Raw genomic sequence first — 16,222 nt, 5'->3', positions numbered from 1 at the left:
AGTGCTGTCCCCCCTCCCCATGGGAGCCTTGATGGGAGCTGGAAGCGCAGGTTACTCTAGGGAGCCCTCTGGCCAGAGCCAGGGGTGCAGATGGGCTGGATGCTCACTGGAGGGGAGCCATGGGCCTAGAGGTCAGAGGTGCCGCTGTTCACATTCCAGAAGCTAGGGCACTTGGCTGGCATCTCACCCAGGCTGAGGGATACACTGGGGTGAGGTGCTCTTCCCAAGTGTGAAAATAAATATAGAAGACTTTGTATTTTCTGTCCTATGTGTCTCTTCATCCACAGCCTAAGGTGATAGAGTAGGTATAATTATTCACATGTGACCAGTGAAGAAATTGAGGTGTAGGGGTTAAGTCACGTGCCCCAGTCATTCAGCTGGGGGTGGTGGAGCTGAGATTTGAACCCTGGAAGTCTGGCCCCAGAGTCCATGCTCGCGTCCACCATCTCCACGGTGGGCCACAGCCCCAAGGTGAGTCTAGAGAGGGGGGCCTGAGCTTCAGAGAGTCCGGAGGTGGGCGGCTCTGCGCAGACCGGGAGCCCGCTCACGCCCCTCGCTCTTTCCCCAGATGAACATGCTCATGAGGCTGCAGGAGGCCGCCAACTACTCCAGCCCCCAGAGCTATGACAGCGACTCCAATAGCACCAGCCACCAGGATGACATCCTGGACTCATCCCTGGAGTCCACTCTGTGACGGGGGCCGGGACCCGGAGCCCGCCCTCCTCCCTGTCCAAACGCCCCCATCCTCCTTGTCCTGCACCGGCCTCCCCCGCGCCCCCCGAAGACGCCCTCCTGAGCCAGCCCCCGGCCGCTGTGTGAGCGCTGCGGGGAGCCCCACGCCCCTCCTCACCCTCCAGCCTTGACCTGGGTGCGGGCGCCCCGGGCCGGCTGCCTGGGGCCCGCGTCCTTCACAGCGAAAACTGCACTATCTACCGTTTTCATTACGGTTCTGCCTTGTTGCCGTGACCTCCCTAAGACACGGAAAGGTACTTCTCGGGAAAGGACCATCACCGTTGAAACGAGAGGGTAAAAAAACAGCAACAACATACCCACTTGAAGCTCTGAGACCAAGCAGCCTCCTTGCCCTGAGCTGCCCGGAGACGGAAGAGACCGGGGCAGAGTTGGAAATGCAGACAGCAGGGCTTTTCCTGAGCAGACCCTGCAGCCCGGTCCACCCTGCCCACCCTACCCCACCAATGCCTGCCGTTCCACCCTGCCGACGCCCTTCCACCCCGCCGGCCCCAGAGAGACCTGGTGCCCGCCGGGATCCTTGCTCTGGACGCCCTCAGCAAACTGCAGAGCCACGTCATAGGGAGACCTTAGGAACAACAAATCGTGCTTTCTCTTCTGTTTGTTTTCAAAATGGTGCTCTCCTTACCCGAGAGGTATCCTGCCTGTCCCAGTTCACCCCCACCTCTCAGACCCATCAGCCTCTGGTTCATCCTCCAGCGAGAGTGCGCGGCCGAGTGGACGCGGCTGTAAAGGCCCAGCTGCATGTGTCCGAGTCCTTCTCCTACGGAAACGCGTCGGTCTTGTTCCTGCTAACACTGTGTACAGTGAGAACTGGTCTACCTTGGCGAACCCATCACCTCCTTTGAAAATGAGGTCAACTTCTTCCTTTCTGACTCTTGATTTTGAAGGTTTTTTTTTTTTTTCCCTCTCCTCCCCCTTGTGGTCAGAATCCATCCTTTGGTGAATGTGAGAACCGCAGGAGTTAGCTTTTGGTTTGGTCCTGCTGAGTTTTGGTTTTCAGTTGTCCATCTTCACAGTTCTGCACACTCGCCGCCTCCTGCCGGGGCTGCGGTCGCTGCGCCCTTGAAGGTGGGGCCAGCACCCCATCCTCAGCGCGTGGGTGAGCGGGACCTTGCCTTTCCTCCTCGTCCCCGAGGCTACAGGACGCATGTCGACACCTCCAGCGTGCCAGCCCCCAGCCTCAGGGCCGGGGTGGGAGGTCACCTCACAAAACACTTGCCCTTTCCCCAGTACCAACGGGACATCACACAAGTCCACAGGCGGGGGTGGCCGCCCCCTTCCAGAAGCCGCAGCCTCCGGTGATGAGTCTTGCCTGACCTCTTCGGTGCTGACCTTCCCAAAGCGATGCCTTACTGGTTTTGTATTCACCGTGATCATTGTTGAGTGTCGTGCCTGTCTGGGGTCTGTTTTTGTGTTTTCCACGTCCAAGCAAACAGGGCTAACAAGTCATCGACTCACTCGGAGAACTCAGTTAATGTGACTTCTCTCATCTGAAAGACTCTTGCATGTGGATGCGTGACTATGGAAAATGAAAAAGGAGGAAAAAAAAAATCCTTGTGTTTTTAGGTTCTTATCAGCTAACACCCTGACTAGACGGCAATCTCGTCTCGTGCAGGAAAAGGCAAAAGTTCTGCAATGTTACGTGATGTTGCCGAGTCATGCTCTGCTGGTACGTGTCTTCAACGTACTGGTATTTTCTCTACAGAGTGCGGTCAATCTTTCTGAGTCATTTGTTTCTGTTTTATTTTTATCAGACCCCTGGGGAAGGGGGTATCTCTGTTAATGATCAGGGTTTTTACTCCATTTTTTTTTAACATTTCTGTTTCCAAACATCCCTCTCTCAATATCTGTTCTCTTCTTCCCACAAGAGCTTGACCTGAAACCACTCACGTGACATTGGATGACACCATTTACTTCCTCTTTAAAATGAAAAGTGGACTGTATCCCACTAACAGGTGAATGGCAAACCTCTCGACGTGCTGTTTCCTTTCATCCTAATTTAAAAAAAACCTTAGCAGACTGTGTTCTGCTGAGCCTTCCTGAGTCATCTGGGTGCGTGAGTGTGTCTTCCTCTGTTTTGTTTTTCATCAGACGTTCAAAGCCTGTATTTTAGCCTGTGACCTCGGGGCCGCCACCCTGAGCCTTCTGTGTAAACCTGAAGAGCAGTCCTCCTCAGTCTTGTCTCCCGGCGATGACCTTATACGCTCATACTGTGAATTTGGGAGGAGGCGCAATGGACTACTCCTCCTCGTGGGCAGTTTTCCCAGTCACCTTGTGAGTAGACACCTGCCAATATCCTCTGACACATTTCTTTTGACGACTCCCTCTTCACTCTTTCTTTCTTCCCTGACCCCACAGACTTCCCTCCCACCGGGTCCAGGCCCAGCGCCGAGACCTCCGTCCCTGGTGCTGCCTGGCAAGCGAATGGTGGTGGCCAGGAGCGGAGCCTTGCATGATTCATAACTTGGCGTCTTTCCCAACATTTCGGGAAGCAGGGTTGTCTGATATGCACATTTCCTACTTTGGTCCCGTTTTCCTTTTGTGTCACTCACCTTTGACAAAGTGACTTTGTGCTCATTTAGGGCTCTGTCCGAAATGCTTCCATTTTTGCCTTTTTCTACAGTTAGGCTAATTTTGAAAAAATGTATGAAATTCTATGCAACATTTGTGTTGAGTTACCGATGGAAGCCAAAAGTTTTCTTCCCAACCTGCCAAGAATTTTACAGGCCATAAATGAGATGGGAATTCCTTTTAATTTAAGGAGGTGGGTGGGACAGGGGTGGGACACGGAACGAGACTTACCTAGATCTTTGTTGTAATCTTGGGGACAGTTTTTATTTTATTGTTAATGCTTAAACTTCAAAATTCTGTGTATTCAGATTTGATCGTGGCGAATCTCCTTCAAAAGAAAAAAAATAATCCAACTTTGTGGATATGACATGAAAGGTTTGCTGTTTTGATCTAGTTGTTTCCAGTGGAGCAGTTTATGAAATATGTTCTATAAGATGTACATTTTTTCATTGTAACATAGAAATTGTAAATAATTGATTAAAGTGCTGCATTTTGATGAATTTTTTCTAGCCATTTTTAAAGAGAAAACTAGGAATTGAGTATTTTGTGTACGGTATGTTTCCTTCCTCCCGCCCTCCCTCCCTCCCTATTTAATTTTCATTTATCATGAGGTTTTTGGATTTGCCGATGATCTGCTGGAGATCATGCCCCACGTCATAGAGAATAAAGCTGATGATTGTACCAGTCTTAAATTATTCATGATCCAATAAAATTGATGCTTATTTATTCAGATGAGTGGTTTGACTTTTCTGTGCTCGATAACATTCTCATCAGAGTTCACTTTCATGCCAGGGAGAAGTCATCCTTCTTTGGATGCAGCAAACACAGGAGGAGCTCCCCAAATCTGCAAACCCGTCTTTGCTGCTGTGTCATCAGCGTCCTGCCTCTTCTCAATTCCTCACCTCGGTTATTGCTTGCCTGGAGCTTATTAACAATGCAGGACTTCAGGTTCCTTGCAAGCCCTGAGTCACTGAGGACCTTGTGGAGATGCAGATCCCGATTCAGCAGGTCCAGGGTGGGGCCTGTGATTCTCCGTTTCTAACAAGCTCCTGGGTGATGCTCATGCTCAGGTCCTACACTACACTTTGAGGCGAGCTCTATCAGTATCCAGCTGCCCCACCCTCCCCCCAGTTGACCCCTGGGCACGGGAGAGATTTCTTTTTAATAACTTTATTCATGTATTATTCGTGGCTGGGCCTTTGTTGCTGCGTGGGCTTCTCTCTGGTTGTGGTGAGCGGGGGCTGCTTTTTGTTGCACCGTGCAGGCTTCTCACTGGTGGCCTCTCTCGTGGTGGAGCACAGGCTGTCGAATACAGGCTCAGGAGTTGTGGCGCATGGGCTTATTTGCTCTGCGGCATGTGGGATCTTCCCCGACCAGGGATCGAACCTGTGTCTCTCACACTGGCAGGCAGATTCTTTACCACTGAGCTACCAGGGAAACCCCAGGAAAGATTTTTTTTTTTTTAAGCATTGCCAGATGCTTTTCCCAAATGCTCCAATATAATCTGCAAAATGACCTAGAAGAGGTAAAATAGTCTTACTCCCATTTTATAAGTGAAGAAAAAAAAAAAGATAAATGGCTCCGAGAAAACAACTTGCCGAGGGTCCTGTAAGCTAAGAAGTGAGAGAGTTGGAGTTTCAGCCCCCTATTCCAACCCCAAATCCTGCTTCTCATCTTAGGGGCCATTCCACACTGCAGGTGATACCCATCGCAGAGCACAGGCAGTGGGAGATGTTATCACATCTTAGCCTTCACTTCTACCAGCAACAAGAATTGTAAAGGCTTGACTTGAAGTGAGGCATGTGGGGTCATTGGGAAATGGAATCTACCCAGTGGGTTCAACTGCTGGTGATGTGAAATGTCCAACTCACTGTAACCCGCAGCAGTGGCCCAACCGGGGGTGGGAGGAATAAACAGTTTACATGTTGAGAGTAGGCAGTTTGTAATAGCTGTCAAAATGAAGGGGAGCTGGTACGATGGTGTGGCAACCAGATAGCCTAAATTTCCAAGGTTTTCTATGTCAGATATTCTACCCCTGCATATATAAAATGGGATATATATTCAGCCATAAAAAAAGGAATGAAATCGCACCATTTGCAGAGAGGTGGATAAACCTGTCATACAGAGTGAGGTAAGTCAGAAAGAGAAAAACAAATATCATATAATATCACTTACATGTGGAATCTAGAAAAAATGGTAAGGACGAACTTACCTGAAAAGCAAAGGTAAAGACACAAATGTCGAGAACAAGCTTATGGATACCAAGAGGTGAAGGGAGGATGGGATGAACTGGGAGGTTGGGACTGACATGTACACACACTACCGTTTATAGAGTATACAGATGACTGATGAGAACCTGCCGCATAGCACAGGGAACTCTACCCCGTGCTTCGTTGACCTCAATGAGAAGGCAGACTCAAAAAGAAGGGATACAGGCATACATATAACTCACTTTACTCTGCAGCAGAAACTAACACGACATTGTAAAGCAACTGCACTCCAATTAAAAATGTAAAATAAACACACAAATGCACCCCCTGGCTACACAATATACTCTGATGTTATCCAGGAAATATAATGAGCATATTTAAAAGCCACAGTGGGCTAGATGACTTTGTCAAATGGGTGGGACGGGAGCTAGGCATTGAAGTACTTATCCTGTGTGCCAGACCTTGCACTGAGATGTCACTTCCTCCCGTGTAATCACAGCATCTCTAAGAGGTGGAAGGTGGATGGTTATCTCATTTCCAGGGAGAAAACAGGCTGAGTGATGATAAGTAACTTACTCTGTAGAAGAACTGGAACCCTGTTTATCTGATTCTAAAACCCATGCTTTTTCTGCCACACAATGCTACAATCACCTTAGGTTGGACTTTGCGGGGAAAATTATACATCCTTCTGTGTGAGTTATCTATTGCTAGTATGTAACAAATTACCCCCATATTTAGCAGCTTAAAACAATGCACATCTCTCAGTTTGCATGGATCAGGTTGGTGGGGCTGGGTCCTCTGGCTCAGAGTTTCTCACAAGGCTGCAATTGACATATCTCAAATATTTATAAGAAATATTTAAAGCAAAAACTTTAGAAGGCATTATATTTAATGGTAAAATGTTGACTGTGTTCCCTTTCAGATTAGGAGACAGATAAAGATGACTCCTTTCACCACGTAACATCATAGAAACCCCAGTGAGTGCAGAGAAGCAAAAGAAGTAAATCCTGAAGATTGGAAAGCAAGAACCTGGGCTGATTTTACTCAGAGAGAGCATTTGGTACTTAGGTCACCCAAAAGAATTCACAGATAAACGATTGGAAGTAATAAGCTGAAAAAAATTGCTGGATACAAAGTCAGTGTAAATTTATTTAATATCTATATGCACCTAAAATTTAAAAATAAAAATCTTTAAAATACCAATTTAAGAGCATCAAAAATATCAATTACCTAGGACAAAAGAGTCTGAAATGCAGTACTTAGGTGCAATCTCAAAAACAACAGAAAGATCTCAGTTTGTTTCCAAGGCAAACCATTCAATAACACAGTAATCCAAGTCTGTGCCCCAACTACTAATGCTGAAGAAGCTAAAAGAGACGACTCTACACATAGACATCACTGGATGGTCAATACTGAAATCAGATTGATTATACTCTTTGCAGTCAACGATGGACAAGCGCTAAACAATTAGCAAAAACAAGACCAGGAACTGACTGTGGCTCAGATTATGAACTTAAATTGAAGAAAGTAAGGAAAACCACTAGGCCATTCAGGAATGACCTAAATCAAATCCCTTATGATTATACAGTGGAAGTGACAAACAGATTCAAGGGCTTAGATCTGATAGAGTGTCTGAAGAACTATGGACAGAGGTTCATGACATTGTTCAGGAGGCAGTGGTCAAAACCATTCCCAAGAAAAGAAATGCAGAAAGGCAAAATGGTTGTTGGAGGAGGCCTTACAAATAGCTGAGAAAAGAAGAGCCAACTCATTGGAAAAGACCCTGATGCTGGGAAAGATTGAGGGCGGGAGAAGGGGACGACAGAGGATGAGATGGTTGGATGGCATCACTCACTTGATGGATATGAGTTTGAGCAAGCTCCAGGAGATGGTGAAGGACAGGCAAGCCTGGCGTGCTGCAGTCCACTGGGTCGCAAAGAGTCGGACACAACTGAGTGACTGAACAACAACAATGTGATATGTATGGATTAGATGGCTCAATGGTATGGAGATGTCTATAGACCAAAATGGTCCATAGAGCTGATGCAAGCTGCTCAAAAACTCAACATAATTTTTATGGAATTGACAAGATAGTTTTATAATGTTTACTGAAATGCAAAAGATGAAGCATAGCCAATGAGGAAGAAGACCAAGAAGAAAGAGAGTTCTCTACCAGAGAACAAGACTTTCAAAGATCATGAAGTCAGTGTGGTATTGGTGCAAGAACTCACTGATCATTCAAGGAAACAGAATAGACCTTCCCCAAATAAACCCAGCACATCCTTGCTTTACTGCATGGAATAGTGAATAACATCTCAGACCAAAGGACCTAATTTATGGAGACCTCGCTGTAGTTTTGATTTGCATTTCTCTGATAATTAGAGATGTTATGCATCTTTTCATGTGCCTGTGGGCCATCTGCATGTCTTCTCTGGAGAAGCATCACAAGGCATGCGCTGGAGCAGACACTGTCGATGCCTTGATCCACAGCCCTGGGCTGACCTGAGTCTGCAGTGGACAACTGATACCAACAGCATCCCACTGCAAGGCTCTGCATCTGAGACCTTTCTCTGGTGCCACAGAAGCGTGTCCACTCAAGAACAGAGCAGCCCACAGGGGATTTATGCTCTTGGAGACAATCTGCAACCACTAAGATACAGTTTCCCATCCCTCTGTGGGACGAGTGGGAGGCACGTTCTACAGAGCTCTGGGAAAAGTGAAAGTGTCAGCCACTCAGTCATGTCTGATTCTTTGCGACCCCATGGACTGTAGCCCATCAGGTTCCTCATCCATGGAATTCTCAGGCAAGAATACTGGAGTGGGTAGCTTTTCCCTTCTCCAGGGGATCTTCCCAACCCAGGGATCGAACCCAGATCTCCCTCACTGCAGGCAGATTCTCTACCTTCTGAGCCACCGGGGAAGCACCATAGAGCTCTTTAGAGGCTCCCCAAATGGGGTTGATTGATCCCGGTTGCCCACAGCTGCAGTCAAGGAATGATTTATTGGATTTCTCTCTTATCACCTTGCTGGTGTGCTGGTGAGACCACTAGAATGAATCCAGCCTAAATTCTGTGCCCCAGACGCTTCCCCTGCCTCAAAAGTGCTTCTCTTACAGATTAACAATCTACACTGAAGTCCTTTCTTGGGATCTGATAAGACAACCAGCAACTGCGCTCTGAGTTGTAATTAAGGATTGAATTATGTTCCCTAAAATCGCATGTTGATCTTGAGCAACAGCGACACAAGATGGCAGCCACCATGGGCTCGGACAATTTATGAGAACCAAATATACAGCCTTAAGATAGAACGTGGACCTAGATTTCCAGAAGAAGCCCCTTGTAAGATCTGTAACAAAATTTAATCTGAATGGAGTTAATAATTCCAATGGAGTGGTGGACCCAAGAGCCATATCAGTGCTAGGAAAGTGGCAGAATTCATATAGCATCAGAGTTGTCCTTCAAGAGCTCCGGCCCCTAATGATGTCTAAAAATATGAAACCTCTTCAGCCGCCCTGAAGGACAGTATTACAGCAGTTAATCAAAAAGAAAAACCATAGGCCTCCCCTACCTCCATTCAATTTAAGCAGTCTCCATTATCCACAGTAGTAAATTTTCTAGATACGGCATATAGACCTCAAAGTAAAGGAAAGGGACCTCCCAATCAAAGGCAGCTTAAGATACTGTTGTTGTTGTTCGGTCGTAACTGATACTAATTTTTTGTCCACTTGAAATATATGTTGTGCTATAAACAACAAAAAAATGTTGAAATCCTAACACCAAGTACCTCAGAATGTGACCTGATTTAGAAACAGGGTCTTTGCGAGTGTAATTAATGAAGAAGAAGTTCTGCTGCAGTAGGGTGACCCTTAGTGCACTGTGCCTACTGTCCTTATACGAAGATAACAGAAGGACATGAGGGAAGAGGGCCACGTGAAGATGGAGACAGAGACAGGAGTTGTGCAGCTGCAAACCAAGGAACACTGGGATGGCTGCTGCCTGCTTCCACCAGAAGCTGGGAAGAGGCAGGAGAGGATTCCACTCAGAATCTTAGAGGGAGCACAGCCCTGCCAACACCCAGTTTCAGACGTACAGCCTCCAGAACTGAGAAAGAATAGCTTTCTGTGGTTTACAGCCACCCAGTTTGAGAGACTGAGTTACGGAAACTCTCAGAAAGAAGCACACTTAGATACCCAACAGAAATACATGAATACAGATGTTGTTATTGTTCAGTCACCCAGTCGTGTCCGACTCTTTGCACACCAGGCCTCACTGTCCCTCACCATCTCCCAGAGTCTGCCCCAAGTTCACATCCATTGCATCATGGACATGGTGATGCCATCCAGCCATCTCATCCTCTGACGCCCTCTTCTCCTTCCGCCTTCAACCATTCCCAGCATCAGAGACTTTTCCAATGAGTCGGCTGTTCTCATCAGGTGACCAAAATACTGGAGCTTCAAGCATTAGCATCAGTCCTTCCAATGAATATTTAGGATTGATTTCCCTTAATATTAACTAGGTAGCATACTGGACACCTTCAGACCTGGGGGACTCATCTTCTGGTGTCATATCTTTTTGACCTTTTTTTATACAGTTCATGAGGTTCTCACGGCAAGTATACTGGAGTGGTTTGCCATTTCCGCCTCCAGTGGATCACGTTTTGTCAGAACTCGCCGTTATGACCTGTCTGTCTTGGGTGACCCTGAACAGTATGGCTCATGGCTTCATTGAGTTATTCAAGCCCCTTCGCCACGACAAGGCAGAGATCCATGAAGGGGTGGATACATATATGAACCAAGAAATATATACAGAAATGTTCAGAGCAGTTATCGTGGTCAGTACAAGAAGGCCTGAAAACAGCTCCCACATCAGCTGACAAAATTGTGATGTCGGTGTCCTCCAGCTGTGAAAATATTTGTGGGTGGGTGCTGAGTGAATGGTGAGTGAGAGCAGTCAGAACAAAATGATGCTCAGTGTGATTCCAGTTACATAAGCTCACACTGCCGTCAGGCGTGGGCACACGTGTAGGTTCGTAACACTACTGGGTCAGCCAAAAAGTTTGTCCCGGTTTTTCATAACGTCTTTTTGGCCAACCCAATACAAAGAAAAGCAAGAAGGATGGGGACAGCAGTCAGGAAAGGTAAGAGGCTCTGGGTTGCTGGCGGCATCCTTTTCTGGTGACTTGGGTGGTGATTTTATAAGCAGCTGCTTTTGAACTAGATCATGGAATTATGCATCTTTGGGCACTTTTTCCTGTGAGAGTTATACTTCACAGTAAGTTTGTACAAAGTAGACGCTACCCCAGGTGCCCACCTGGCCACGGCACCCAATGAGTGCCGCGGGGCAGCGGAGAATGGTGCTCCTGGTCATGAGCAGACTGAAGTTCCCAAATCCAGAACTCAAGCACATCTGCTGTGTCCACCTTGACACTAACCCATGTGTGAGTTTGCACAAGGTAACGCCAGTTCCCTCCACCTCAACACCCTTGGAGGTAATGTGAGACTAACCACACTTGTCCTGTGGGATTCAGGGAGGAGATGCATCCGGGGTTGCCGGATGCTGCAAAGAACTTATGCCGTCTTCCTCATCCTCCTAGCTCCAGCTCCCCTGGCCCTGACATCTCTGCAGTGTGCCAGGGAATGGAGCGCCTCATGCCTCATCTCATCTGCCGTCAGATGGCAGAACCAGATCCAGTAAGGGAGGAGGCAGAGAGGCCTGTCTGGAGCCCAGACAAGGGGAAATGTCCTGAAGGCCAGGAGTAGGGACCAGGCTGCTTTTTAAGACAGTAAGTGCCCCATCACCGTGGGAGCAAGCACAGGCTGGAGGGCACCCCCTGACACAGCAGTGGAGGGATCCCAGCCCTGGTTGGCAGATGAGTTCTGGGAGGTCTTTGGAGCTTACTTGGCAAGATTGCTTCAGACAGGGCACAGTGGAAAGAGCATTGCTGTCCAGAGCCCTGAATTCCTGGCTCCTATCCTGGTGCCTCCCTCGGATAAGGACCACCTATTCTCAAGGCCATAGTTTTCCCATCTATTTAATGGACTAGCTCAGTGTTTCCTGAGTACCCCTAGCCCAGGAACCACGTGGCCTCCCTTTACTGCGTGGGGAATCACAGTGTGTGGACGGCAAGGCCTCTCCCAGTTCCTGCCATTCCAGGAGGCAGTTAGGGGCAGGCTTTTCTACTCAGAGGGCTTCCCCGGTGGCTCAGAAGGTAAAGCATCTGCCTGCAGTGCAGGAGACCTGGGTTCGATCCCTGGGTTGGGAAGATCTCCTGGAGAAGGGAATGGCAACCCACTCTCATATTCCTGCCTGGAGAATCCCATGGACAGAGGAACCTGGCAGGCTACAGTCTGTGGGGTCACAAAAAGTCTGACAAAAAGTGACTATCACTTTCACTTTCTACTCATAATGATCACGAGGGGGCAGCAAAGCCCAAGCAATGCCAATTTGCCATTGGAATGGCGTTGCCTTCTCGGCAAAATTTTCTTATTCTTAAAAAATTATTCATTTATTTATTTGGCTGTGTTAGGCCTTCGCTCCAGCACATAGGATCTTTGTTTGTGTTGGGTGGATCTTTTGCGTGGCTCACGAACTCTAGTTGTGGCATCCAGGCTTAGTAGTTACAGCGTGTGGCCTTAGTTGCACGGCAGCAAAATTTTCTCTTCCTCCTCCTTCCCTCCCTCTCCCTCTGTCATTAAAAAAACAAAACAAAACAAAACCCACTGGATATTATCCTCAGAAAACTGAGTGTAGTATTTTCCCTGTACCCTATGCTTGGAGGATGAAGCTGCATTCCCTATAAAGAGAATGAGAAAAGAAATTATTGTGTTAGACACCTTATTAAGCCAAGTAATTTGCCTTCATGGATTCCTGTGGCCTAACAATTGTGTGACTTGGTATCATCATCCCCACTCTATAGAATGTTTTAAGGGACTTGTGCAAAGTCTCACTAATAAGGATCTGAACTCACGGCCAGTCGGATTCCAGAGCTTAGCACCTCTCCTACCCACAAGGCACCCTCCCCCCGCAGCTGCTGAAACGCTCACATCCAGAACCTCCTTGCTGTCCACTCCGGTCCCGCATGTTAGGCCCTGTCCACCCTGGTCCCGCATGTTAGGCCCGGAAGGCGCTGTTGCACTCGGAGGAGGAACTGCAGCTCAGAGAGGGGAGGGAAACTGCCCTAGGACAAATCCTGAGCTCATGGTGCCACCGGAACAAGACCCAGGTGTCCTGGCTTCCTTTCCTGGGCAACTAGGGAAGAAGGCAGGCACACGAGCTCTGGAGTTGGACAGAAGAGGTTTAAATCCCAGCTGTCCCGTTTGTAAGCTGTAACGCTGAGGAAGTCGTCACTCCCCAAGCCTCAGTCTGCTCATCTGTAAAATGGCTATGAAATACCCACCTGTAGATGCTGTGTCCTGTCTCAGCATCCATCTTCCTCCCCTTCCTAACTACACCCTGATACTGTGCAAGCATCTACCCTGCCCCCCACAAGGTCATGTGATCCAAGGAACCTGACTCCCATCCCACGGTGGCGTCATGGTCCAATGTAAAGACGCCGGTCCATTTCCTAGGGCGTGGGGCAGAAATGAACCTACGACGCAGTTTGTGGGAAAGTCTTTGGGGAAGGGGTCACTTATGAGAGAGCTTGAGATCCTCGGGGAAGAAGAGCTTCCTCTTCCTCTGACTGTCGTCATGTCTGAAAGGTGACCCCCCAACCTGCTGCCCTCATCTTGTGGACCCCCGTGGAAGAAGTGGTGTGGAGGGAGCAGAGCCGAGATGGAACCGGGTCCTGTGGTCCAGCCGCTGACTCCTCCGTGGCAGGAGGCCCCTGTCTCTCTGGACGCCCAGCTAAATGAGATAATCCACGGAGCCCGAGGAATCCAGGTTTCTGTAAGTAGACACTGGGAGGAGGCCTGGCAGAGGCCTGAGGGAGGTCCCCCCGCCGTGACGAGTCCTGTAAGCCGCCGAGCGCAGCGCCCGGTGGCCGCGAACACTAAACCCACGGGAGCTGCTTCTCTGCTGGGGGTTGCTTGCCCACAGCGGGGCAACACCGCCAAATACTCTGGTGTGGAGTGCTGGCCAAGACCCTCTGCCCCGCATTGGCCTACCTGGGTCTAAACTCCAGTTCTGACACTTACATCAGAGGTGTGTGACCTTGGGCCAGTCATTTAATAGTTCAGTGCCTCAGTTTCCCCACCTGTGACATGGGAATGACAGTAATGGAACCTGCTTCTTAGGGTTACTGCAAGGGTTGAATGAGCTGAGATCTGTGAGGCTCCCGGAAGTGTGTGGCACTGTTGTAAGCACTCAAATGTTAGCTGCTATCGTCATAGCTGTTCTGAAAAGGTTACCAAGATCTTGGCAGGCTGGAATTTATTTTGACCTTCTGCCTAGTGATGATGAATGTAGTTTATGATAGCTCAATTGGTAAAGAATCTGCTTGCAATGCAGGAGACCCCGGTTCGATTCCTGGTTCAGGAAGATCGGCTGGAGAAGGGATAGGCCACCCACTCCAGTATTCTTGGGCTTCCCTTGTGGCTCAGCTGCTAAAGAATCTGCCTGCAATGCGGGAGATCTGGGTTCAATCCCTGGGTTGGGAAGATCCTCTGGAGAAGGGATAGGCTACCCACTCCAGTATTCTGGCCTGGAGAATTTCATGGACTGTCTAGTCCATGGGGTCACAAAGAGGCAGACATGACTGAGCGACTTTCACTTTCACCTGTTATGGCAGTGCTCCTAGTGTCACCAGAGAGGGGACCCCTTCCAAGGCCCGAGAAAGCTCTTTTTTTTTTTTTTAATTTAAACTTTTTATTTTGTATCAGATTACAGCCGATTAGTTCTCCCCTAGTAGGTCAGTTGGTAAAGAGTCTGCCTGCAGTGCAGGAGACCAGGGTTCAATCCCCGGGTCAGGAAGATCCCTGGAGAAGGAAATGGCAACCCAGTATTCTTGCCTGGAAAATCCTATGGACAGAGGAGCCTGGCGGCTACAGTCCATGGGGTCACAAGAGTCGGACACAACTGAGCAACTAAACCACCACCATAGCTGATTAACAGTGTTGTGATAATTTCAGATGAACAGCGAAGGGACTCAGCCATACACGTATAAGAGTGCGCTTGTCTAACACTTAGAAATGAATTGTCCCAGGAGATACTCATACTGACAAAGCAAAAGACTTTACTGGGAAGGGACGCTAGGGTGGAGAGCAGGGATGAAGGAGCCGAGAAGAACTGCTCTGCCATGCAGCTCGCTGTCTTATGATTCACAGTGATGGGGTTGGCTTTCTGGGTTGTCTCTGGCCATTCATCTTGTCTGTGCCATATTTGGTCTGACTCAGGTCCTTTTTGGTGGCGTACGCATCTCTCAGTCGCCCTGGATTCCAGCATGAGGGTTTCTAGGAGGTTGGGAGGACATATTATGGGCTGGAGTCTCCTCCCTCCTTTTGGCCCCTCCAGAATTCTCCAGCTAGTGTGTTCTTTATCTGGACCTCCTGTTGTGAGACAACTCATGCGAGGTGTTATTATCATGCCTGGCCAGGGTGGGCAATTTCAGCTAACAGTTCCCTAACTCTAGGAAACCTGAGTTCCAGTTCAGACACTGCCAGGTACTTGCTGTGTGACCTTTATAGAAACATTTCCATCTTTGGGCTCAGTATGGTCAGATACGTAAGAAAGGGACCACGCCCTTGAGAGCTCTTCAACTGCTGACCTCTTTCATTGCTCCCTCGGCATGTCTTTGCTCTGTGTCCAGATGTGAGTGGGCCCTAGACCCCCTCAGGTACCAGGAAGGTGGAAGAGCTTGGCAGGTGTCTGTGGGTTAGAATCCTTCCTCCTGCTCCTGTTGGGAGCTGACTGAGCAAGTCCTGGGTCCACAGTGAGGTGCAGGCTGTTTGAACGCAGCTGTCATCTTGAAATTCTTCCTAAATTTTGAACAAAGGGCCCTGCCCTTTCATGTTGCACTGGGCCTTGCTGATGATGTAGTGGGCCCTGGTTTCGGTTCATGAGCCTGAGTCCTGTGTCCACTCACTGAGCTGGGTGTGGGGGTTAACCAGCCATGCCGACCAAGACAGGGGGAAAAGTGGCTTGGCAAAGGCAAATAGAAGTGCTCTAACCAAGAGAAGGGGATGATGCCTCATGGGCAAAGTCAGACAGATGCCCACATCAGTATGGATGTGGGAAAGTTCCAGGGAGGGTGGAAACTCTGTGCCAGTCTAATTCCTCCTTACCTTGAACCTCCATAGTGTGAGTTTTTGTGGAGAGCATCACACAACCGTGATACTCAACCCTTTCCCATGCCAGGCACTGTGCTATGCATATAATAGGCACTATCCCATTTCATCCTCACCATGACCCCATGCCATGAGTTTATTAACCCAGTGCTAATGATAAGTATTATCAAGTTAATACTTAATAAGTTAATAGTAAATATTATTCACTTAATGTTAAGAGACATTGTCTCTTCATCCCAACAGGACAATCAGCTAAGGAGTGCCACCCACAAGCCCGTGATGGGCACAGCGGGGTGAGAAGCTCCCTGTGTTCCTGGCATCCTCTGCTCCCGCCCCACGTGGTCCTCTCACTCCACTGCAGTGGCCGGTTACCTGCATCTCCTCCACAGACGGTGAGCTGAAGATTTGCTGGACACCATGGAGTTGTAGGACCAGGCACAGAACTTGGCTCCTATCAGTAAAGGTG

General features: G+C 48.6%; 1 protein-coding gene and 1 pseudogene across 8 annotated transcripts in view; both read left to right on the top strand.

The window, feature by feature from the left end:
- Nucleotides 1–4,054, top strand: part of NAV2 (neuron navigator 2) — a 783,526-nt gene extending 779,472 nt beyond the window's left edge. For all 8 annotated transcript variants that reach the window (XM_070457299.1, XM_070457298.1, XM_020910136.2 and 5 more), the window contains one exon: nucleotides 569–4,054. In XM_070457299.1, the coding sequence (XP_070313400.1) occupies nucleotides 569–694 (126 nt within the window). In that variant the 3' untranslated portion in view covers nucleotides 695–4,054. The remainder of the gene's footprint in view (nucleotides 1–568) is intronic.
- Nucleotides 4,055–8,751: 4,697 nt separating this feature from the next.
- On the top strand, nucleotides 8,752–9,071 carry LOC110148248 (ubiquitin-conjugating enzyme E2 variant 1 pseudogene; annotated as a pseudogene).
- Nucleotides 9,072–16,222: the final 7,151 nt, after the last annotated feature.

The sequence above is a fragment of the Odocoileus virginianus genome, chromosome 28 (genome assembly GCF_023699985.2).
Source record: "Odocoileus virginianus isolate 20LAN1187 ecotype Illinois chromosome 28, Ovbor_1.2, whole genome shotgun sequence".
Taxonomy (NCBI): domain Eukaryota; kingdom Metazoa; phylum Chordata; class Mammalia; order Artiodactyla; family Cervidae; genus Odocoileus; species Odocoileus virginianus.
Note: the sequence above shows the minus strand (reverse complement) of the source record. Positions and strands in the feature narration are given on the sequence as shown.